General features: G+C 37.3%; 1 protein-coding gene across 3 annotated transcripts in view; it reads left to right on the top strand.

Annotated features, from left to right (window-relative positions):
* DACH2 (dachshund family transcription factor 2) overlaps positions 1-26,028 on the top strand; it is a 1,303,080-nt gene that overhangs the window by 547,677 nt on the left and 729,375 nt on the right. For all 3 annotated transcript variants that reach the window (XM_044057751.1, XM_044057750.1, XM_044057749.1), the window contains exon 2: positions 13,411-13,526. In XM_044057751.1, the coding sequence (XP_043913686.1) occupies positions 13,411-13,526 (116 nt within the window). The remainder of the gene's footprint in view (positions 1-13,410; positions 13,527-26,028) is intronic.

Genomic DNA, 26,028 nt, shown 5'->3' with positions numbered 1-26,028 from the left:
CTGGTGGATTCATGGAGTGAGAAACAAGAGCATGGTAAGCCGAATATACTCAAAACAAGACAACCGCCCTGGCGGATTCATGGAGTGCGAAAGCAAGAGCATGGTAAGCCGAATATACTCAAAACAAGGCAACCGCCCTGGCGGATTCATGGAGTGCGAAAGTAAGAGCATGGTAAGCCGAATATACTCAAAACAAGACAACCATCCTGGCGGATTCATGGAGTGCGAAAGCAAGAGCATGGTAAGCTGAATATACTCAAAACAAGGCAACCACCCTGGCGGATTCATGGAGTGCGCTTAGTTTTCCTCATATCTTCAAAACTGAGGTTTATGTGGGGACTCCCTAAAAATCAAAGATGTTTACTTGGGTTTTGTGTATGAACTACCTGCATATTAAATAACTTGGGGGCTTTTACTTTAGATAAATGTAATCAAATAACTATATGCCCTAGGATTGTTAAGCAGTCATCATTGTGTGTGTTTGTAAGTAATGATTCTGGACCACACGAGGGAAGAGTTGATCATGAGACTTCTGCTTTCTTAATAATGTTGACAGAAAATGGTTTTAATGGAACAATGTTGATCCTTGTAGTGCTAGATCTATGAAGAAGATATACTAAACTTTAAGAACCTGTTGCCTAGGTTGACAAAATGTGTTATAGAGATCTTTTTATCCAGATCTTTACTCTGGAAATATTTTGCATACACAACTTACTGGTTCAGATGTCACTGAGCTCAGATTAGTTTCTTAAACTGAGCCCTTTCAGGCTTGATGGCAGGCTAGAAGTACCGTAGCATCAACACCATTTCAAAATGTTACCATAGCGACCTGCACTGTGTTAAGATGCTGTATTGCCTCATATATGATTAATGTTAATTACTCATTTTCCATGGATGACTTTTTCTCTGCTTTTAAATGACTGTCCTTGCCTTTGATCTGATTAAGGCTGTAATGGAGTTCACTGGCACAGCTGAATGATGTTTTTTTCCATTGGTGGGACATGAGGTGGGGGTTCAGGTTGCAAAAGGGTCAGAGGTGTGTTTCAATTTTTTGACAGTGAAGGGTCAAGGAGAGTTTAAACATGATTAAATGTTGCATAGTTATTGTAGCAGACGCCAAAACAAAGAAATCTCTTAATTACTGCAACTTGTAAAACAACCTGTAATGACAAGGCAGGCAATACATTTTAATTCTGAGCAGTGCTGCAGCAGTAAATTTGTTTCTGAAATATGATCAAGGGTTACATTTTGTACATTGCTATCTTACAGTTTTAACGACGATTCAGGACTCGTGAAGTGTTGCACAAACATATTATTTTGAAATGAAAGCATAGTTAAAATTACTGTTCACATTAACAGAAGTTCCTGGCAAATGAGCTCTGTTTGCTGATGCAATTGTTACATTTGTATTGCCAAGCATTTTACTTGATGTATAATGCAGCTCTTCTTAAGAACTGGTATGCTATGTGTACTGCCTGATAGAAATACTGGTTCTAGTATTGTTAAGCATGATGATTGACAGAAGAGAATGTTCGGTTTACTGTAAAGGAGGTAAAGTGAAAAGAACATTTAAAATGTATGTAACTATTTTTGTTAAATGCATCTGAAGGCTGCATTTAGTGTAAAACAATTTTCTTTCATGTTGACTCTGTTTAATGTCACAGACAGCTGCTACTTATACAATAACTTTAAAAGCTACTTCTGCACATGGGAGAATTAGAGAGTAATTTATTACTGCTGTTTAGAATACCATTTCATTATGGAATAAGTGCAAGTTTTAAGTATAGATGCATACTGAATAAGTGCAGCTGAAACTGCTAAAATTATACATTTTCTGCACTTGTATACAAGGCTGAGATAGTTGAGATAACCACACTTATCTGACAAGAGAAAGTTTATATGCTCAGGCTCATATTGTTTCAGTTGTGTGATATTTACAAAATAGGCCACATGTTTAGTGTTTTAAGTGCCAAGGTTTTGAAATGTTATTTTTCATTTTGAAGTCCAGAGACAGTAGTGCCAATTGTTACAGAACTGGGTTCCAAAAAATACCTTAAGGGCAAAGTGATGCCCTAAATGTAAGTGACATGGCTGCGATCGCTTAAGAAAATCTGCATGGTTTCCTATGTGAGATATTCCATAAGAAAATTTACATGGTTTCTTGCCATCTTTCCAGTCCTTCTGCCTCATCCCCTACCAGTGTCACTATCTCCAAAGCTTTAAAAGATCAACATATTCTCTATATCTAAATTGTTATGTTTAGATGCTGTCACTTTTAATCTCATGCCACAGTCTTTCTCTTCTTCTACTACTTTGTGCATCAACCCCCCCGCCGGCTTCATCTTTACAATGACTGGTTACCTTTCTTTGCATCATCAGCTTCTCTTGGCTTTACAATGGATGACCTAGCAGTAAATATAAACATATGCATCATTTCATATTCTTGCCTGTTAAAGGCTGTTCTTATTTGAGTTATTCACATTTCTGTATACATGCCCTATTGTACCAAAGCATCTTTAATGTTCCAACTTAAATTTCTTAATTTATATTATTTAGTCAGGCAGTGTACCCCTGCCTACCAAACCTAATTTAATGTAGTTATTTACGTAGAAACAGGCAAAGTGTCCCTACCAACAAAACTATTTCATAAAATAACGTGTTGTAAACCCTCCACAAGAAAATGTACTTAGCTGCATTCCTCCAGAGTATAGCTCATTAATTAATATACTACTCTGTGTAATCCTGATAAGTTCTCAAAGTCTCTTGACCAAGATGGAAGGACAGTTTGCATCTCTCTCTTCTGTCCGCAGTCTCTTAGCACTCGGGTATCCTTACGCAGTGAAGAAACTACTTGTTGCTTACAGATAAACTCTTATTCAACACAAGAAATTCCATTTGTGAGAGATGACAATATTTAACAAATATGGAGGCCTCAACGTCACACAAATAAATAAGTAAATAAAATAAACACAGACTGTGAGCAAAATACACAACTGCCACACTCTACAATAACCCATACTAAATTGTCTTAAGCTGTGGCTTTAAAAAATCATTGCCAATTCATCTTAGACCTAGAAAAACTAGGTATCAGTGAAAATCCAACACCATGTCACCTTCTAGCTAACTTTTAACAAAAAAATCATCAAGAGTTAAATTATCTCAATTACAGTTTAGTAGACCCCTCTGTAAATAAAAATGCCCTTGTGATTGGTGATCTATACTCAGGAGAGTTAAATTATCTCAATTACAGTTTAGTAGACCCCTCTGTAAATAAAAATGCCCTTGTGATTGGTGATCTATACTCAGGAGAGTTAAATTATCTCAATTACAGTTTAGTAGACCCCTCTGTAAATAAAAATGCCCTTGTGATTGGTGATCTATACACAGGTACACTGATTATCTTCTTAATAGGCTGGACAAAGAAAAGTTGATGGTTAGTTGCCTTCCACATGCCAGGATCTATGAAATCTCAAGGACACTTAAGCCCTTTACACGAAATATGACGGTGACATAGTGGTGGTCTATGCGGGAGTGAATGATTTAGGATGCAAAGCCCTGAGAAATAGCTAGAGAGAATTCTTTATGCACGTAACAAATACAGGCAAAATGCATTCCTGAGTGGAGTCCTCCTCTCTCCAGGAACACTGCCCAACTATAAAGAAAAGATAATTGGCTAAATAGCTGATGTCATTCTTGGGTACCCTGTACGTGTCCATATGAGACAAGATGGCTGGTAGTCCTACTTGCTTTGCAAAGGACAGTTTGGACCACTTGTTCAAAGCCTTCAACATATTAGCACAAGTCTTTGGTGCCCCCACAGTGTCTTGTTATTCACAGTCTACCTAATGGACTTTTCAACATAAACAACTTATCAAATCCCAAACAGGATAACATTAAGGTGGCTCTTGTCAATGGCAGACGTCTCCACAACAAGTTGCTTGACCTTGGGGCTCTGTGTATTTGGAGCATATCCATATCAGTGCAAATACTGGAACTTGATTCAAATGTTAGGAAACACTTCCTCCATACCTGAGTTTTGCACCTACTATGTCTTCATTTCCAATGGCATCTGTGCTTTCATCTCCATATTTGTTAGAGGCGATATCACGTCTAGACATATTCCCACAATCCCATAAATAGAACTCATAATCAAACTAAACAGAACACCCTCTGTGTCCTCTGAAAATCATGTAAGGTTCCTAAATTTACTTGACAAACTCTCTATAAACAAGAGTTTCATTATTTTTGGAGACTTGAGCTACTCCACAATAAACTGGAGAGCCTGTAGTTCCATTGCATGATATGCCCAGATGTTCTGAGATTTAATAAATAAAAACTTAACTAGGTCATTAGCAAACTCACTAGACATGGTATGCTTGACCTGGTCTTGTGAATATAGCTTTTTCAGGTACTATTCTCCCGGTGTCCCCTTCATTAGTTAAGTTGGATCATAAACTAATCGCCTTCACCTTAAAAATCTGTAAACCCATGGAGACAAATATCACACAGTTCAATGATTTCAAATGTACTTATCTCTTCAAATTATAGTAGCGTCACCCTAGACATTGGTAGAGAAGGTGACATCACAAAGGTGTTCTATACCCTATTAAATAAATATAATGAACTCCCAGTCCCAACCCGATCTAGATGTAAAGGAACATGCTGCCCACTACAAATAAACACTATAATAAAAGGAAAAAAATATCATCATGTCAAGGATAATATGCAGAAATTCACTAAAAACTTGAAAAATACTATTAATTCTGTAAAGCATCTGAAGCTAAGGACAAGTAGAAATCCTTACTTATCTTTGTTAGGAAATTGAGAAATAATACTCAACATTGAAACTTTTTCATATTAGCATCTTCCATGCTGATTCAGTAGAATTGTAGAAGTAGTAGTACTGCTAACATGCTCGCAAACATACTGCCAACATGCTCACAAATAAATTCATTGAGAGTCTTACTTCAGGGATGACTATTCACACAGGCCAATTACCCTGAATCTCTCAGACCCCCTCAGTCATCCCTAAAACTACATATACTAATGGTAATCTCTAAGATGAAAAATATTTTCTCCATGGCACCCAATTATATACCCGACTGTTTTATAAACAGTACCAAACAATCCCTAGCACAGCCACTCTTTCAACTATTCAGCCTGAGGTTTAGCACACAGTAGTAGTTATGTAAGTCAAGAAGTGCATCCCCACTGTTGACTCCAGGAATTACAGACCCATCAGTCTGACCAGTCTTATTTGTGAAGCCATGGAACATATTATAAGTGACCTGCTAAACTATGATATTAAAAGTCTAAGCGTGCTAGACCTGCAGCAGTTTTGCTTTGATGAGGGTAGATTCTTGCTAATGAAGCTGGTTCACTTGTTTACAAGGGAAAAACAGGCTGTTGACAGCAGTCCTTCGGTCCACATGGTGTACCTTGACCTGGCCAAGGTGCTTGACACTATCCTCATGCTAGCAAATCGATCCCCATTTGGTAAGATGTATAGCAAATTGGCTTAAAGACAGAACCCACACAGTGTAGATAGCAGGTGAGAACCAGTGAGTATGAAGGTGACCAGTGGTGTCCCACAGGCCTCATTGCTGGGACCTCTTTTGTTCAACTACTTTTCTGATCTTCAAACCATGAACCAAGGCCACTGGCTAACCAGGTTTGCAGGTGACTGTAAAGTGCAGGTCATTGCTAAGTCTCTCTTTCTCTGATGGCCAAGCCCTTCAACATGAAATTACACTCTTAAATACCTGGTGTACTTTATTGTCACATTTGGTAGAAGACTTCTCATTTCAAGTTACAACATAGACAACACCCCACTTCAAAACAAGAATACTTTTGGAAACCTTAGAATTTGGGTAGATAATTCCTTCCCTTTGATCATCATGTAATGACAGTGGTCAGACATTCCAAAGGAATGTCATCTACATCTAAAGAGACCGTTGTCCCGTTATATTCAGAATTAATTGTCTTCTTTGGGCTGTACCTCACTAGCCATATCAAATAATTAGAAAGAACCCGGGGGGTCCCTAACTAAGATCATCACTGGTTTAAAAATCCTAAACTACCAGAACAGATCAGAAGTAGGATCCCTTTATACAGAATCTTGTAGATTCCTGAGGGGAAATCTATGCATTGCCTTTCATGCCATTAGGGACTTGGTGATGCTTGATCACTTGTATTTTCACAAATCGAATAGTCCAACCAATACCAGGATTAGGGATTTCAATCTTCAACAGCAGAAAAAGGAAACAAGACGGGGAGATATTTTCATTATGCAGCAGCTTCATTACTTCTGGAATAGACTCTTACTGCAAATTCATCAGTGTGATACATTATATTCATTCACATGGGAACTGAAATATTGGATGGCTATTCACAAATAGACATCCAGTCATTCAGTTCCCATGTGAATAGCCATCCAGTCTTTCAGTTCCCATGTGAATGGCTATTCACAAATTTAGACCTGGTTTCACTGGCCTAAAACTCCACAAAAGGAGGAGGTATGGTCTAAAAGTGGGTACCGACAAGGGATAAATGGTTATAAGACATATTGCCTTGCACCTCCTATGATATTTGTTGATACACTGTTTGCATATTTATTTTAACAGTCATATTCAAACATCAAAGGTCATTATTATTTCACTACTGCTCAATTTTGACTTGCTTTTCTAACTTCACATCTTTGTAAACTACTTATATTTATTTTGTGTATCGACTTTACCTTGATTTTGTTATTGCTTGTAGTAAGAGCTTAGTTCCCTCTGTCTCTCGTCTCATTATAACACTCTAGTCAGAAAATGTAAAGAAACCAACAGATCAATGCACCATCCACATTTATCCCTGTTTTCGCTAGTCTGACTGTGGCTCTCTTCTATAACCTTCTTTTCTGTCTGTGGTGTCAGTAGTATAGATTCAGAAACTTGTGTGCATATCAGTTATGGTTGATATAATTCATCCACAGATGCATTTTATTCTCCCTGTATACTTTTATGCCTCATCTCACTTACTATGGTTGAACTAATAATGAAGACTAAAGTTGAGTGGTGCTGCTGTAGCGTTGTCGCCTCACAGTTAGACGTTGCCCATTCGATTCTCAGTTAGAGCATCTTCTGTGTGGTGACATGCATGAATGGGTATTCCTTCGTTGAAGGTTGTGCATTAGGCCCGACAAGCCAGCACGTAAAACTCTACTGCCAATCATTAGCAGACCAGAATTCCGCTGTGGCGACCCCTAACCAGGAAAAGCCGAAAGAGACAAAGTTGAGATAAATTCATGTATTTGTCCCTGGTATAAATTCTACAAAAAGCACATATAACAAGTCCCATCCTCTGATTCCAGAAGATGACCCACAGCCTTATCCTACCCTCATCTCTGTTTGATAATCACTGGAACACACTCATTGGCATAAAAATATCAATTAATATCACCTGCAGTGTCTGCTATAAACTACCTTTGATACAAGGCTGAATCTGCCAGCACAGTTGTTATACTTTGCATCAGGTGTTGCTTGTCACAAAAACTTGGCTGAGAGTTATCATTCTTGACAGCAAAATAGTGCCCTTGGGATTCGCCATATATAGACAATGTAGACAGCTCCTAGGGGTAGGTGATATTGTCATCTTTTACAAAGAGCATGTACTGTGTTCCTTCCAATGTATTAATTTCCTATACTCTGTGCATAGTAAGTTCATCCTCCTGTTAGTACATATAAGTGTAGCATAAAGAGTGCACCTAAACTGCCTTTACATTTCACCCAACACCTCTAGTAATACTTTTGAAGACTTACTACAGTAATATATGTTTAGCTTCAAAAACTGAAAAGGATAACATGAGAAATTTCAACACCAACTGAAAAAGGCCTCAGCTGTGTTTATATATCTCACTTCCAAAAGTTATTTGTATTGGCAGAGCTAGTTTTTTCATACATATAGGATTAGAGTAGACAAGGTCTCTGTCAGATGAAGCATTACGAATGGATCATGATATCTGCACTTAATAATACCACAGAAGTTAGAATTTGCAAATACAGTCATGGACCATTTCCCTAGATTTGCTAATTCATGTCAGGCAAGGTCCTTAAAAGATTTCTCTGCTTCTCTAGAAACCTCAAGGAACTTTGGTACAAAGGCATTCAGTCTTATGCTTATTTGTCTTTACTGTTCAGTTTTCATTTTGGAAATTAACATTTCACCTCTATGTTCATCTTCTTCAACATAGCCCCTAAAAACAGCGTTGGCTCAAATCGAGGTTAATGCACCTTATACCACTTTGTCCATCAGTAACAAATTATGAGATCAGTGTAACAAAAAATAGAACAGTTACCTCTTTCACTGTCTACAGAGATCAAGAACCACGCCCAGATCATGCTACTAAATGTCAGGACGTGTTTCTTTATGTTCCATCAAAACAATAATAGAGATAATCCAAATAGTCAAGGTCAGCAGTGCGGCAATCATTACATCTTAGCAAATAAAAAAAATAATAATCCCGTTCCCCTGCTGAGTTCTACAGGCAAACAAGAACTGTTCATTGCTAGTTTGATAATGTAACACTTAACATTCTCAGTCAACACTTGCACTACACCTATTATGTCCTCCACAAAAACCTGTAATGTCTACATTGGTATTAAAGAGCTCACACTGGCAATTTGTTAGCGAATGTTTGCTGAAACTTAAAACTTAACCACTGACTACTGATTACTTATCATCCCAGCTTTTAAGGATGGCTGCCCCAACCATCTCATTCCATTTCTGTATTTTGAGAAATTGCTATATAGTTGAGAAATATTCTCTCAAACTCTAGATGTCAGAATTAGTATAAACTACCATAGTTAGATCAGTGCCATAACCAGTCATAACAAGCTTATTTGTGTAAGAAATTGAGTTAAAAAAAGTTAATTTTGAGGCCAAAGCTCAAGAAATGAATTTCTTGATTTTTTCCTGAGAAAAGTAATCAAATTAAGCTATGCATGGTGATTTAATCATAATGTATTGTAGTACACAAAACTTTCAGCTAATGAAGGGCTTGGGTGCGTCTATGTGTTGGAGATGTGTGTGCTGTTGTAATAGGTTTCGAGACTGCCACAAAGGGTATATATCTACATTTGAAACAAACCTGAGATATATATTTTTCCATTTAGTGGAAAAGAATGCATGTGTTTTTTATAACGTACATTAAAGTGCTAAGCAGAAATAATGAATTGTGTGGTACGATATATACAGTCTGTACCCCTCGCACTGCCTACTAGCCTGACAGGATTTTTTTTTACTGAGTTTTAGGGTCATTTCTGTGGGTATATGAGAACTACTAAGCTTGTTATTAAACATGTCCTAATTATAAAACTTACTGTGAAAGCTTTGTAAAGGTTCTTAACTATGAAACTTGCTATGAAGGCTTTTGTGAAGGTTCTTATGTCACAATAGCAAAGATATATTTTTTAACATAATGGCACTCCAAATATTCAGTGCCATTGTATAAGAGTAGGGTCTTCAGCTACAGTTAAGACCCAGTGGTTTACTACCCAACTACATTCAGTTTCTAAAACATTCTTATTTAATCATGCTGCCAAAACTCATGGCATACTAGCTGACTTTTAACACAGATCTTTTTAACATAATGGGAATATAGACACATTTAAGTTAAGCATGGGGATTATTGTTGGTACTTTGGTTTTTGACTTGTAAAAAGGCAACTTCATCTCACTCTTTGTAAGCAAACCATCTGTTGATGGACTGCCAAGTGATACTGTACAGCTGTTCAGTGGTGCTGATGAAGGCAGATTTTAGATTATTAAATGGGATAGTATCAGTTACTTTATCATCCAGTCCTACAAGGTGCTCTATCAGGCTCTTTGCTTGAAACCAGAAAGTAATATAAATACTTGACACGAGTCATAAAAAGCTAGAATGGATTAAACTAGACTAAAGTTGTCTTTCAGACAATGATGGACAAATGTGCAGGACTCATCCCGCTGTAGTGATGCTGCAGTAGCGTTGTCGCCTCACAGTAAGACGCTGTCTGGTTCGATTCTCAGAGCATCTTCTGCATGGAGACATGCGTGAATGGGCGTACCTTCGTTGAAGGTTGTGCATCAGGGCTGGTAACTCGGCACGTAAAAATCAACTACGAATCATTAGCGGACCGGAGTTCTGCTGTGGCGACCCCTAACCGGGAAAAGCCGAAAGACAGAACAACATAGGAAGTGGGGGAGGTCAAGGAAAACTTAGCGAATTGTGATGAGCACCGCATGTTTAATAAAAATGTTTACACGTTCTTTCAGTCTGCTGTACATCAATATTATACAGTGGGTTAAGTTGGAACAAAAATAATTGATGATCATGGTCTTGAACTGAAACATAATCAATAAATATGCAGATCTGTACAATGCATATAGTACTTACAGTGACAAAAATGTATATCACAGAGGGCTAAGGGAAACTATAATCTTCCACTTAGTTTATCTAAAATGTGTTTCACTGTTGTTAACAGATTTATTTAGCTAAATATAACAAAGTACTGATTTAGTCTTAAATGAACCTTTCCATTATAAGCAGCAGACCTGCAGCCAAGGCCCACAATGTTTCTTTCCAACTAAAATCTCGCATCATTTTTGTGCAGGGATGTCTTTTTACCTGCATGACATATATTAGACTGTGTGCCATAAAGCTGATGAAAACAAATCAGGGCTGTGTTATGTGAAATGTTAGTCAAAGATGAATTAATAGGTCAGAAAGGGAAGTGAGGGCCAGCATCACACCTCAGCAGCACATTTTGGGGGGATGTTGTGGTAAGTTGTTAGAAATTAAGAAATGAGAAGCAAGACAAAAACTGTTATTTTATTACTCTTGCAGGAATTATTAAAAGCACCATAAAACATACCTTAGTACCATACACTTAATACAAACGACAGTACATCAGATGAAAGGAAACAGATACTGTTTCCAGAGAAACTTAAGTCAGTAGTTCACAGCAGTAGAATTGTAAGTAAGTGAAGATACATAGCATTTCAAAGTATGGTGTCTACAGTTTGTCATGTTATGGAAGGCAAAGTTCACTGTAGGAAAAAAAGACTCACATCACTGTGGTACTTCCTTTGAGACATTTTGAGGTGTGACAACTGCTAAATTATTTTACACACCTAGATGATCTGGAATATCAAAAAAAGTTAAACACATTGAAATATTTGTGCTGCTTGTGGTTTCTGTGTGTCCTTCAGTTTCTAACTTGTTTTGCTGTCATCTGTCCTTGAACAGTGAATATACATAACTTCACAGACTCGAATTTGCAGCTGCCAAAATACCATTTTGTCTGAGTGTTACACTGGTACAAAATAGCATGATGTGTTAAGTATAATTTAATACAACACTGTCTGCTTATTTATTTAGTTATTTCATTTTATTTATTATTTATTTATTCATTTGCAGTTTGTTTGCCAGGATAGTCCATTGGGTCATGAAGAGCCTGTTTTCAATGGAGTCCTGGGGAGAAAAGCTCCAGAATAATACAGAGAATCAAAGTAAATAAAAAAGAATAAAAACAAATACATAATAGTAATAGGAGAAAAAACACAAATAATGCCACTGTGGAAACGGTATAAGTGGAAAACAACAAATCAATCCAAAGCAGAAAAAAAAACAGAAAAAAAAAATCCACTTCACCTCCACGACTCAAATCATAAAACCAAGGCGTATTTCTTACGCAATACACCTTGGTTTTATATGATTTGAGTCGTGGAGGTGAAGTGGATTTTTTTCTGTTTTGGACATAATAGTAATACACAGAATGCAAAATACAAAATAGTAATACAATATATACAATTGATACAATGCAAGATAAAAATGTTAGAAGCAAAAATACAGTTTTTTTTTGTTTTTTTTTTTTTAGCTAGAGCTGATAGAAACTCTAGGAGTTTATTTACAGTATAATGTAGTAGCTGTGGAGAGAGAGTAAGTTAAGGGAAGCTATGTAGGATGGGAACAAGAGCATTCCCACTGTGAAGAGAGGTATGAGTGCAGTAAGGATTTGAAGGCGGAGAGACTGTCAGTGGTATGGATGAGAGGTGGGAGAGGATTCCAGTGTCGCTCTAGAGAAAAGGATAAAAGATGTTAACCTGGTGGATGAGCAGGTTTATGCAATTCTATTAGGTTTTGTGATTTAGAACTTAGACATCTGTTAGGTTGATGCATTTGAAAAGCAGAGGCAAGAGAAAGGCAGAGAGAGGGGTAAAGATTTTATTCATTGATGTTATTTTATTTTATTCATTTATGCATGCATGCTCTGTTAACTGGATTGGGTCCTACTAAGCCATTCGCCTAGTTTCAGGGGAGACCTGAGGTGGAATTTTGCTGACTAGGAGAAATTTTGCTAGGACACCTGGGAACTTCCAATATTGTTTTTTTTTTTTTCTTCAGTAAGTGCCGTAGGATCTTGTACATGTGCCTGAGCTATCACCAAGTCAGACAGATGGTGACTTGGTTTAATGTTTCATACAAAGGATGGTACACTCAGGACTGTAGCACCCCGTTTTGCAGAATTACAGTGTCAGTACTGGAAAAAAAATCAGTCCAACTAGCTGATATGGGAATAGAACCTATAACCTTCTGATCTTCCAACATCAAAGGAGTGTATGCTCCCTATTGAGCTACTGATATAAATAGCTCCTTAATAACTGTGTAGTGAATACACTACACAGTAAGTGCAGAGTGCTTCATTTCATTTCAGCTACTGGGCAGTCAAAATGCTATTAAATGCAGTGAAAGTTGCTTGTTAGCAGTATATTTGAGCTGTATGTTTCTGTTTTCCAGATTATGTATACTGCCTGTGCTGTGCTATCGTATTATATTTTTACAAATGGTCTTGAAGCTGATAGTAAAATAAAATTTTAGTACATGAATATGTTTACATTTAAGATGGCAAGAGGCTTAGTCATTATGTAGTGAAGCAAAAAAATAAATAAATAAAATAAAATACATAAGCCCAAAAGCAAAGAACAGAGAGTTGGCATTTTACAAAATGAAATATATAATATTTACAACATACGAGCAAGTACCCTTACTGAATTTAAACCTTAATGCTCTTTAGCACAAAAAAGAAATAACATTTTTAACAGTTACATATATTTTGTGATGTTTGTTTGAGAAGCATTTTCTATAATTTAGTAATTTATAAAAATCATTAAGGTCCATCTTCACACACACACACACACACACACACACACACACACACACACACACACACACACACACACACACATTTCAGAATGCACAGTGTTTTGCTTTATCACATAAACATTTCAGAATACAGAGTGTTTTACATTATGGTATGACTTTTCTTGTCTTTTTCATTAAATACCATTTCAGATCATTTTAATTTTTCTTGCATTTGTTATTCCACAGCTCAAGACCAGGAAGGCCCCCAAAGCGATCGCTGGGCATCACAATGCAAGAAAATGCTCGTCTTCTGCCCCATGGAGTCCCTGGTCTCTTATCACCTGGACTCATCTCCCCAACAGGTAATGAAATCCATCAAATTATCAGCCCTGTCTTCATACTGTGCTGTTGTTGAAATAAACTAATATTGATCTAACTGCCTTGTCCTTCAGGGCTTTTAATGTCATACCAGAGGTTACACTATTGGATTTTTTGAGCATTCATAAAAACAGCATGTTGTTTTGTAACTGCAGCAACTAAAATCCAATGAACTTTGATTTTGCAATTTATTTTCTTAATAATAGCCGTTTCCTAGAAAAATATATATTTCCAAGCAGTGTTTGGTTAGAAATTGTAACAGTGTGCTGCTTGACCTAAATTATTAGATTCTGCTAGGTATTTCAGCTGTGCTATTACCCTAATGAAGAGATGTCATATTTGTTTTACATTGTCATTACCACTGGCTTGGAAATCAATTATATGGCCAAGCTAACCAGATGAGCACATTTTTATGAGTCAAATGAAAACATGCACTTCAAGTCCCATTGAAAATAGTTACTGTATGTTTGTGGTATTGTCATGGAAAAGAAAATAACAAATTTACAAAAGCCAGTGTGAAAGCATATTATATACTATTCAATGGCTTGCATTTTGTGTAACATTTGTAAACATTTTGTGCATGTGTGTATGTCTCCATGTATATACATATGTATTATACATAGATGCATGTACAATGTGTGTGTGTGTGTATGTATGTATATATATATATATATATATATATATATATATATATATATATATATATATAATGTGTGTTACTATTAAAATAGTACCTGTGCATGTATAGTTATGAGAAATAATTAAGCTAAACCCTTTAATTTCTGCTTTACTGACCACTTCACTGCCCAACATATCTGCACAGACTTTCAGATTTGGAATTTTTTATGACAATTCTGTATATGTAGTACAGATTTATGCCACACTGATTGTGAAGCTAAAGGTAAAAATGTGCATTTTTTTTTATTTTGCATTTGACATGGATATTAATGCGTTTACTGAAGCTTGGTAATTTTAATTTTAATCTTAAGATTTCTAAGAAAATAAGATTAGCATATCATATATCTACCCCACCCTTACTTCATTTGAGTTACATGGTTTGTACATACCTAGTGGGCATTTATCAGTAATTTTAAATGTGTGTGTGTGTGTGTGTGTGTGTGTGTATGTAAAAAGACTGTTGTTAAGAAAGCAACACTGACAACTCTATTTTCTGAGTGGAAATTGTACATTGTTTATACTTGTATTTTATTTTTGTTTCAAAGAATTTGTATTTAATGTATTTAAATGTTAGATAGTTAGTTATATACAAACACTTTTATCCACCAAACACCTTTGCACATCATCCCAACCTCAAGAAATGTCTTTTTTAGCTTACGGTATTTATGTTAAAAACCAGCTCTCTTGTGTTTATTTTTCCTTTTTCATTATCTCAGTAATGTCATCCTGCACCTCCTGAATAGGTGGCATCTGGTATCTCTGTCCTGTGTCCTGTCCCACAGTAACCTCATCTGGTACTTCTAGGTTTATGAACAGTTGTCAGAATGAAAGTACATTCCTGTGTGGGAGGCTAAAACTTAGCCCGTGTTAGGTGGGTGATATTACTACGTCAGAAAAAGTCTCCTTTCACAGGTAATCGAAGCACTACAGGTAAAATGTCAACACATACCTAGACAGTGGAAAAAGACATTCTGTTATATCAATGCTTAAAAAGCTTTAAGCAATAATAAACATACATAGCGTAGAGTATGTAGCACATAGTATGCAAATGGGCTTATTAGTATTTTTTGTCATATGTGACCCAATAACTTGGGATTAAGATGTTTTTATTCATTATTTATTTAATTTTTGCCCAGTCTGAGTTAGCCCTTTTAGTAAATTTAGTAACCATTATACTAGTGATTTCACACATTTACAACATTAGCCAATGAAGTGGAATACAGGTTGATTTGTTTAGAGCCATACAGAATGTAAGCAGAAACTGTAGGGTTCGAACATGGATCTAGAGTATGCATGTCATTGCTTAAAACTGCTACATTTCAGCCATTTTATTTACAAAGGATGTTCCCATTTTTAGTACAGCATTTTCAGAACCTGCTTCATGAATATTACTGATAGATTTACACACAGAAGGAATGATAATTTCAAGACTGCATAGAGATACAATCTCAGCTATCATAATTGATCATGAAAGTGCTGTTGTCACTGTGCTTAAGAGATAATAAAGTGCTGATGATGTGGTATTTACATGTTGAGGTTTTGCAAGGTATCTTAAGTCAGGAATGTTGTGCTGAAGTAATGTTGCAAAGTCAGTCAGCGTGCCAAAAGTTCCAGGATTGCCAAGCGACAGAAAAAAAAAAAAAGTATTTTCTATCACACTCATGCACATTAACTTCTATTAACATGTTTCCAATACATGAGTAAATAACTATTCTCCTGTTGTTGACTGTTCAGTATTTTAATGTACATAGGAACACATACAAAAACTATGTTTTATTCGAGTTCTGAAGACATTTTGAAAATTTTAAATTGTCAAATGTATATTTTAAGACAGAAAGTCCAATAGTTGGAAGAACAAAAATATTAAATAAAATAAATCAGACATAAAACATGTTAACATTTTTAATATGAGTAATGACTGATTATTATTGATCTGAGTCATTAATCAATTAGTGGGACACTTGCCCTTGCTTCTCCTTGGTTAATTGTTCAATATCAAGCGTGCATTTAGTCACTTTCAGCTTCACACAGGCTTCTGAATGCACAGGGGTTAGGCAACTTCTCTCTGGACTCAAAACAGCTTTCCTGTGTGAGAAAATTTGTTCACATGTATAAGTAGATCCAAAAGCAGAGCAAATGCAACTTTCTTCAAGCAGGTGAATACTTCAGGCAGGGATGTCCAGCAGTTGAGGATGGCAGTTGACTTTTCCAAGCAGTTTCCTTCAAGAGTTTTCGGCAAATCTACAACTTTTATTGTTCATAACTGTGATGACTTGAATTCGATGTGTTGCATTTCAAAATTGTCAACATCCATCCAGTCAAAAAGAAATAAGTCAAATTGGGTGGTAGTAACATCAATTAAGTCAGGCTTGATGAGGTAAGAAAATATGAGCCCATGAATTTGGAAGTCTTGACCTCCTTTAGCAAACCCTCCTTTGAGTGCTTCAACGTATTTCTGAAGCTCATCTCTGTTGACAGTAAATCGATCTGAATGAGCCTTTACATTTGGAAAGTACTTGTAGGTGTTAGTGGTAATATCACGGGAAAATATATCTAATTTTGGTGCAAATCCATTCCAGTACTCAAAAAGTTCAAAACTACTGTTTGACCCTGTCCTGAATGACCTAAACTTGTGTTTACAAGCTGTTTACTTTTGTCATCCAGAAACATCAGTTTGCATAGCCCGTTTTCATCATTCAGTTTCGGGAAATGTTGTTTTTTCAATTAGAAACAGCTTGATTGCTTCTAGACTTGATACAAATCTGTTCAAAACATTGCCTTGACTAAGCCAACGATCATTGCTGTACAGCAGGAGGTCTGTATAAGTGCTCACCATTTCTTGTAGAAGAGATTTGAATCACATGTGGATCAATGAAGAGCAAGAAACTATGAAGTTAACTATCTTGACAACAGTTTACATTACAGAGTTCAAGCACTGTGACAAAATCTTCGCACACAAACTCTCCTGGTGTATAATGCAATGGAAGCTCAATAACTGATGTCCAGTATGCTCCTGAGGAAGTTTAACAAATCCTTTGTTCTTTCTGACCACTGCAGGGGCAGCATCAGTAGTAACACAGGATATTTTATTTATGTCAATGTGCTGATTTTCAAAATAGCTTACAAATGCAGTTATACTCTTCTCTTCCTTGGCTGTACCAGCAAGAGGTATTAAGCAGCACAGTTCTCGCAAGTATTGCTAGGCGTGCCATGTCATTCACATCGACTCTTTCATCAAGAGCAACACTAAATACAACAGCTTGTTGTAACCTGGTTGTCTGCTTTACCGTTATATTTTTCAGCCATATAAGTTATGTGTCTCTCGATTGATCTTGCAGAAGCTGGTATTTCTCAAATCCAAGACAGTATTGTTTCTTTATTTGGTTGTTGTTGTTTGTCTTTTCGGCTTTTCCCGGTTAGGGGTCGCCACAGCGGAACTCCAGTCCGCTAATGATTGGCAGTAGATTTTTATGGTGCCGAGTTGCCAGCCCACTGCTTCACCTTCAACGAAGGCACACCCATTCACGCATGTCTTTCGAATGCCACTCGACTGCGGGGAGGACATACAGACTCCACACAGAAGGCATTCCAGCTGAGAATCGAACAGGAGAACCTCTTGCTGTGAGGCAACAATGCTACCGCTGCTCCACTGCGGCATTCCTTGTTTCTTTATTTGGTAAGTCACTAAAAATTTCAGTACTGCTCAAAAAATTTCCTTGAGAAAGGTTTCGCCTTCAAAGCCATACAATGAGTAATTTTATGACTGCATTCGGTAGCTTTATTTTTGGTTCCAATTACTTGACTAAAAATGCTAGTTTGCTTTTTGTAACCAGAAACAGCCCCTTTTATGGCTTCACTATTCTCCTCAGAGTTTTTAAACATGGACTGAAGTTTAGTTTGGTAGTGTCTTTCTACACTTGACATACGGCACACAACAGTTTCACAACATAAAGCACAAACAGCACAATCCTTTTCTTGTATAAATCCATATTCGTGTGTCCAAAAGTCTTTAAGTGAGATGATGTCAAGTTTTTGCCTTTTCTGAGTCATTTTAAAAGATACCAGTGTATTAATAACGCCACCATGTATTCGCGCATGTTCTTGCTGAGGGACAATTTCCACTCAACGAAGAGTAAATAAATAAGAAGCACGGTACGCAACAAGTATAAATTTTGAAGGTATGAAGCTGAACTCACGGTATGCAACAAGTATCATTTTGAAGGTATGAAACTGAACTCACGGTACGCAACAAGTATCATTTTGAACGTATGAAGTTGAACTCATGGTACACAACAAGCATCATTTTGAAGGTATGAAGCTGAACTCACGGTACACAACAAGTATCATTTTGAAGGTATGAAGCTGAACTCACGGAACGCAACAAGTATCTTTTTGAAGGTATGAAGCTGAACTCACGGTACGCAACAAGTATCATTTTGAAGGTATGAAGCTGAACTCACAGTACACAACAACTTTCATTTTGAAGGTATGAAGCTGAACTCACGGTACGCATCAACTTTAATTTTGAAGGTATGAAGCTGAACTCACGGTACGCAACAACTTTCATTTTGAAGGTATGAATCTGAACTCACGGTACGCAACAACTTTCATTTTGAAGCTGAACTCAATTCTGCTCGACATTAATTTTATCTCTCTAAAGCAGCAAGTATGGCTTTGCAGCTAAGCAAAGTTGAGCAGAATAATTTTTATCAGCTACTGTAATTAGTACATTTGTTACGATCACACCTCTCAACTGTACAGATTTTCGTAGAATGTCCAGAGTTTTTTTGCCTCATATTTTTGGTCCATTTTTCTAAAAATTGAGGTTTTCTGGAAAATTAGTGGCAAATCATTAAAGACTGAAGTTAGAAAATAATGGCAGAATTTCATACTTCATACCCTTCAGAAAATTCACGGCAATGCAAAACTTGTTATTCTATCAACTTCTTAAGTTTGTAAGAGCAATATTTAAAAATTGTCCATATTTTTAGGCCTTTGTCCCACTTGGCTTTGTCCAGATTTCTTGTTGTAAGGTTGAAACCTATGGTTACAACCACTCTCTCTCTCTCCGATCTCTCTCAGACACAGTCGCTACAGCTTTCACACATGCATTCACCCAGTTACTGACTCTAATTGCACACCCACACAGTCTCTTCATCTTTCATGCATACATTCACCCACTCACTCCGATCGCACATCCACACAGTCTCTTCACCTTTCATGCCTGCATTCAGTCACTCACTTCCATCGCACACCCACACTGTCTCGTCCTCTTTCATGCATGCATTCACTCACTCTGATCGCACACCCACACTGTCTCTTCTTCTTTCATACATGCATTCACCCAGTCACTCAGTCCTATAGCACACCCACACAGTCTCTTCATCTTTCATGCATGCATTCACTCACTCACTTTGATCGCACACCCACACAGACTCTTCCTCTTTCAAACATGCATTCTCTCACTGACTCACTACGATCACGCACCCACACAGTTTCTTCCTCTTTCATACATGCATTCACCCAGTCACTCACTCTGATTGCACACCGACAGAGTCTCTTCATTTTTCATGCATGCATTCAACCAGTCACTCAGATCAGACACCCACACAGTCTCTTCCTCTTTCATGCATGCATTCACCCAGTCACTCACTCTGATCGCACATCCACACCATCTATTCTTTCATGCATGCATTCACCCAGTCACTCACTCTGATCGCACATCCACACCATCTATTCTTTCATGTGTGAATTCACCCAGTCACTCACTCTGATCGCACACCCACACAGTCTTGTCATCTTTCATGCATGCATTCACTCACTCACTCGGTTTGGACACCCACAGTCTTGTCTTTCATGCACACATTCACTCACTCACTCCGATCGCAAACCCACACAGTCTCTTCCTCTTTCAAACATGCATTCACTCACTCACTCACTATGATCGCATACCCACACAGTTTCTTCCTCTTTCATGCATGCATTCACCCAGTCACTCACTCTGATTGCACACCCACAGAGTCTCTTCATCTTTCATCTCTCTCACACACAGTCGCTACATCTTTCATACATGCATTCACCCAGTTACTGACTCTAATTGCACACCCACACAGTCTCTTCATCTTTCCTGCATGCATTCACTCACTCACTCCGATCGCACACCCACACAACCTCTTCATCTTTCATGCCTGCATTCACTCACTCACTCCCACTGCACACCCACACTGTCTCGTCCTCTTTCATACATGCATTCACTCACTCACTCTGATCGCACACCCACACTGTCTCTTCTTCTTTCATACATGTATTCACCCAGTCACTCAGTCCTATAGCACACCCACACAGTCTCTTCATCTTTCATGCACACCCACACATCTCTTCCTCTTTCAAACATGCATTTTCTCACTGACTCACTACGATCGCACACCCACACAGTTTCTTCTTCTTTCATACATGCATTCACCCAGTCACTCACTCTGATCGCACATCCACACCATCTCTTCTTCTTTCATGTGTGAATTCACCCAGTCACTCACTCCAATCGCACACCCACACAGTCTCTTCATCTTTCATGCATGCATTCACTCACTCACTCCGATCGCACACCCACACAGTCTCTTCCTCTTTCAAACATGCATTCTCTCACTGACTCACTACGATCACACACCCACACAGTTTCTTCCTCTTTCATACATGCATTCACCCAGTCACTTACTCTGATCGCACATCCACACCATCTCTTCTTCTTTCATGTGTGAATTCACCCAGTCACTCACTCCGTTCGCACACACACACAGTCTCTTCATCTTTCATGTATGCATTCACTGACTCACTCCGATTGTACACCCACACAGTCACTTCATCTTTCATGCATGCATTCGCTCACTCACTCTCTCTCCGATCTCTCACTCACATACAGTCAGCAAGCCATTGAAATCACTCTACATACCATGCCTGGCACACGTGCCATAGGTTACCAACCCCTGGTGTGGTATAAGAAACAGATTCTTGCTATCAAAAGTCACAGAACTGTTATACAATTCAGAATGATTAGTGAGACAACTGGTATATATTTAATATTCTAACACATGAATAATCTAACATTTTTGGTCTTAATCTCTTCATCACTTCTAACAGAACAAAATACCAGTTCATCCAACTCTGCAGAATATCTTGAGAGCAGATATCATTTTAGTGTCATGTGTAAACTTACAATATGTTACTGAGCTCATAATGGGCATTGATAACATCAGGAAATTAAATAAAAACAGCCCCAAAACAAATCCCTGATGGGCTGCCTCCTCTGCCAGGTGATGGGTCTTGGTTCAATTAAACTTTTGGCAACCTTAACCCTAAGTACACTCTTGCTTAGGCATACAAGGCATTCTGCAAGTTTGTAATCTGGTGACAAAAATGGTGATAAACAAATGGTATTTGGTTAACATTTTCTTTTCTGTATGCAGCCAAAACATATGTTTCAAACAGCACAAACAGCAGTTCTATAGCAACACCATCATCATATTGAGATAATTATACATTTGAGACACATTGTAGAAAACTGCAACCCAATTGCATCAAATAAGGCCTGGGAGAGAGTATGGAATTTAACTTTATGTAATTACAAATTAGAACTCTGCTTGCAATGAACATTGAGCCTAGGATGATTAAGAATGTGTGTATATACTTCTGTTCTGTGGGCACACACGTGCATCTTATGGTACCAACGTGGAATGCAAAAGCTGTGAAGCACAGCTTATGCCATACATAAACAGACACGACTTCTTACCTATAATTAATACAGTTTGTAATACAAAAATAGATGCATCAGAAAACAGGGTAAGAGAAGCAATAAATATTTCCAAATGTAAATATTTTAAATGTGCAAGGAGAAGAAATAACTTGTACAGAAAAAAAGAGGCACAGTTACCTTAAATTCTTGGCAGCTACAGCAGCCAGTCAAGTTTGTTGACCCCTTTCTCTACAAAGTAGCCATTACTAGCATGTCCACACTGTGGAATATTTTATGTATCAAGATGTTGTTGCACTTACAGGAAAAATGCAAGCAACAGTGCACAGAGAAAGATGCATTATGAAACAATTTTGTGTGCACATCCAAATTCTTTAAAGTAAACAAAACACAGGAATGGGAATGGTTCTTTAGGTTTCTCAGGTTACATTCCCATTCACAAATGTTGCTGGGCATACAGTATTACCTTGGGTATAACAACATTAGGTGCTACAGACAAATGGCCTCAAACCCCACTAAAGTGAGGCACAGTCATATACAGCTGACCCTGTATGGGCATTATTTCACTTACAAAATTATTTAAGAAAAAAAAATTCATCCCACAAAACCCCCATTGTGTTAATGGCTGGTGCAGATTTGCTTTTACTTTGTTTCTGCCTATTTGACTTATTACATTTCTCTTCTAACCCATTCAGCATTCTCATCCTTCATGCAAACATCCTGCAGGCTATCTTTTTCATTGTTATCTAAAACATATTCTACACTGTTTACAAACACTCCAATTTTGTTTTGCTTTTCAAAACAACCAGTTTGTATCTGATACAAGTACTATTAAGTAACAATGTTTTATGTTCCATTTTCACAAGTACTGCTTTACTAGACCTGTGAAAAAGTTGCACAGGACATCTCCTGTAGTATTTTATACTATTTATCACTACTCTATGTAAGTGTAGGCTCCAGTTAAAAAAAATATATATATATATATATATATATATATATATATATATATATATATATATATATATAACATTTTTCACAAGCCTTAAGCAGTGACAGCTCCATGTTTCAATTAATGCAGTATATGTTTATGTGTTTCAGCTATCTGGTGAAGCACGTTATGCACTAAAGACAGCTTTCTTCATGACAAGTTCACTGTCTAAAGAAATTGGAACACTCTTGGCAAAGTGTTCTAATCCCACAACTCCAAACACTATGTCCCTGTCACAATAAACCCCTCCATCTGCAGGAGTTGCAGATTGCAGGCATTTCTCAACAGCATTTTTTTGGCTTGGCTCTCACCACAATTTAAGCACTAGTGATGATCCACATTAATTCTAAATGCCTGTTACTTTAATATTCTTTATCATTCTCATTTCTACTGACATTTTATTAAATACTAAATTTGAAAAACTGTGCGACTATACCTCTTTTCACTTTGTAATGATATACAAAGTGTACAGTCTAGATTATTTCTGTTCTTTCAGATTATCTCTCTTGCTTATTCTAAATGTTAGCTTGTTGCCATTTTATGTTCATGGATACACCACTTGAAACTCAACAGCCCACTGCTTAATGAGCTTTGGAGAACTTCCCGTGTTCTCTTGTCAACTTTGAAAATAACTACACAGTATTACTTCATATAAGCAGGCAGAATTCATAATTTTGTTACTCACTGCAGAGGATATGCCAAAAAAAGATATTAGTTGTATGTAAATCACAAATGGCCTTTGAAATGGCTTATATAAGTACATAATCACATACAGAAAGAAAGGCTTACGTACACTGTTGATATACTAAGTAGGCTTGTGCTGTGATGTATACTGTAGCACTAGGCAAGGTCACCCTATAGTACACTGTAAAGGTGAGCTCTATCAAAGTAAGACTATGTAAGTGTGTATATTGACTAAGACAGACTGCAGACCATTAGGCAGTAGAAGAGATTTATACACAAGTGCTGGCACGGTTCATGCACAGGCCTGCAAAGACAGTCACACCATGGATGCAAAAGCTGCAAAGTATGCCCATGACAAAATATGCTCACAGCACAGCCATTTCTTTTATTCCAAAAACATTTTTATTACATTTTGTTAATAAACATGGACATAAATTATTAAAAATAACCTGCTTGGGCCACTGCCATAAATGGTCTTATACAAGGATTTGGTTGCTTTCAATGCTGCAGTTACATTAAGCACTGTGCCTTTGTTCGGATGTGATGTGTGGATTCCATTGAGAACAAGTGTAGTCTGGCCTGCAAACATCAACAATAAGTTGTGAAGACATCATCTAAAGTTCAAAAATTGTAAGTCATCATCACTGTGGAACAGCACACATTACAAGCCCTGCTCTATCCATCCAGATCAAAGGATGCAATGCCATACCATATAAAAGACTCAAACACTGTTTGCCCTAGTCAAAAGCCAGAAATACTAACAGTAGGTCTGCCACAGTTCTCTACTGTTGTTCATTTGGACCAGTGTAGTGCATTGTACTGCCATTTAATTGCAAATGCCCCGAGTACAAAAACTCCACATTCAGCATAGTGTTCTGATACTGCTCCTATTACAAATACATGTGCCAAGCTCAGAGTTCATACTTTGAAAGATGTATGCTATTGGTCATTGAATCTATTTGTGCAGCATTTACAGGCAGTGTTGTCCTCCAACTGCAAACAAACACATATGTGACAAACTTAACTATCTACCTGGCAGTGGCAGCTTAAAGTGGCATGAAGACCTTGGGTAACACATGTCATCTAGGTCTTGAGTATAAGTGCTGACAGACTGGCAGCTGAAAAGGCCTTTCCTGTGGTGTCCGCTTGCCATTCTAGTTTTAAGGCTCCATGAGGATTTACCTGCTTAGTGCATTACCCTTAGCCTCCTTTTCCATACATTGGTTTCAGAGTACACATGCCACTACCTGGCAGCCATGTTGTCTAGTTTTTCAATTACACAGCATCATCCCTATGGACCAAAAGCCTTCGGTGATAACTTTAGTAATGCAGAGCATAGGATGTTTATGAGTTTATCTCCCCATTTTTAATACACTGCTTCCAAACTTGTCTGATATCCATGTCTTTCAGTTGTTTCTGTTATATGTTATGGACAATTCAGCCTTCCTACAAAAACTAGAATCACAGCAACTGGCCATTGTGTCTTTGTCAGACACTCAGCATCAAATCTGACAAGAAGAAAAGGTTAAACTGTTTCCAAATGTAAACCATTCATAGACAGTTGTCTGGTTCCTCAACTTCAAAAAATAATATATGGACTTCTTATGTTATCCAGAGAATATTCAATTTCTTGGTCTGCTAGGTGACTTTAATCACTTTCTTCGACCAGTAATACCTTAAAGTGTTATTTAAACTGTTAGCATTTTTACTCTGTACCTTGTTTGTTTTGGTAACCAGCAGCCAATATTCCATTCCCTTCACCCCCTTATCACTTCATCTACTATGAAGTGCATGTGGTGTCATTGTAGTACATCCCTTGCGTGTTAGTACAGTTATTTAAAAAGCAACCTTCTGTTATACTTAAACTAATAGTGGCTCTCATATATGTGGCCTCATTCATATTTGTCTCTTCATTAGCAGTTTTAGACACAGTACACTCTGTAGTGGAATTTTAAATGATTTATGCTATTTAAGATAAATGAAAGAGATCCAGAGGAAACAACCCAACTACCACTCATCAAATAAACAAATAACACTTTATATATTTATCTTTTTGTTGCATGTATGATGTAACTGTGAGAGATAGAAGCAGTTTGCCTGACTTCTGTTTGGCTTCTACTGTAAGGTAGTTTCAGTTCTACACTACTGTTTGCCTTTTTTTAACTGTTGCTTCTGTCTGCTGTTTTATTGTTACATTATATTGTATAAGAGCATGCTTTCACATCACTCTATTTTTGATGACCGTGTCTGGATTGCAAACTTATATTCAAGGCACTATTTTTGATATAGGAGTTTCAAATCCCTGTAACAGTCTAATATGGTATAAAATCAGTTAAGGACCCTGCAAGTAGGAAAAGTCACAACTAGACTCCCAGAAGCAAGAAAACTC

Source organism: Protopterus annectens, chromosome 15.part0 (genome assembly GCF_019279795.1).
Source record: "Protopterus annectens isolate FY-2018-M chromosome 15.part0, PAN1.0, whole genome shotgun sequence".
NCBI classification, from domain to species: domain Eukaryota; kingdom Metazoa; phylum Chordata; order Ceratodontiformes; family Protopteridae; genus Protopterus; species Protopterus annectens.
This window is presented reverse-complemented; position numbering and strand designations above follow the sequence as displayed.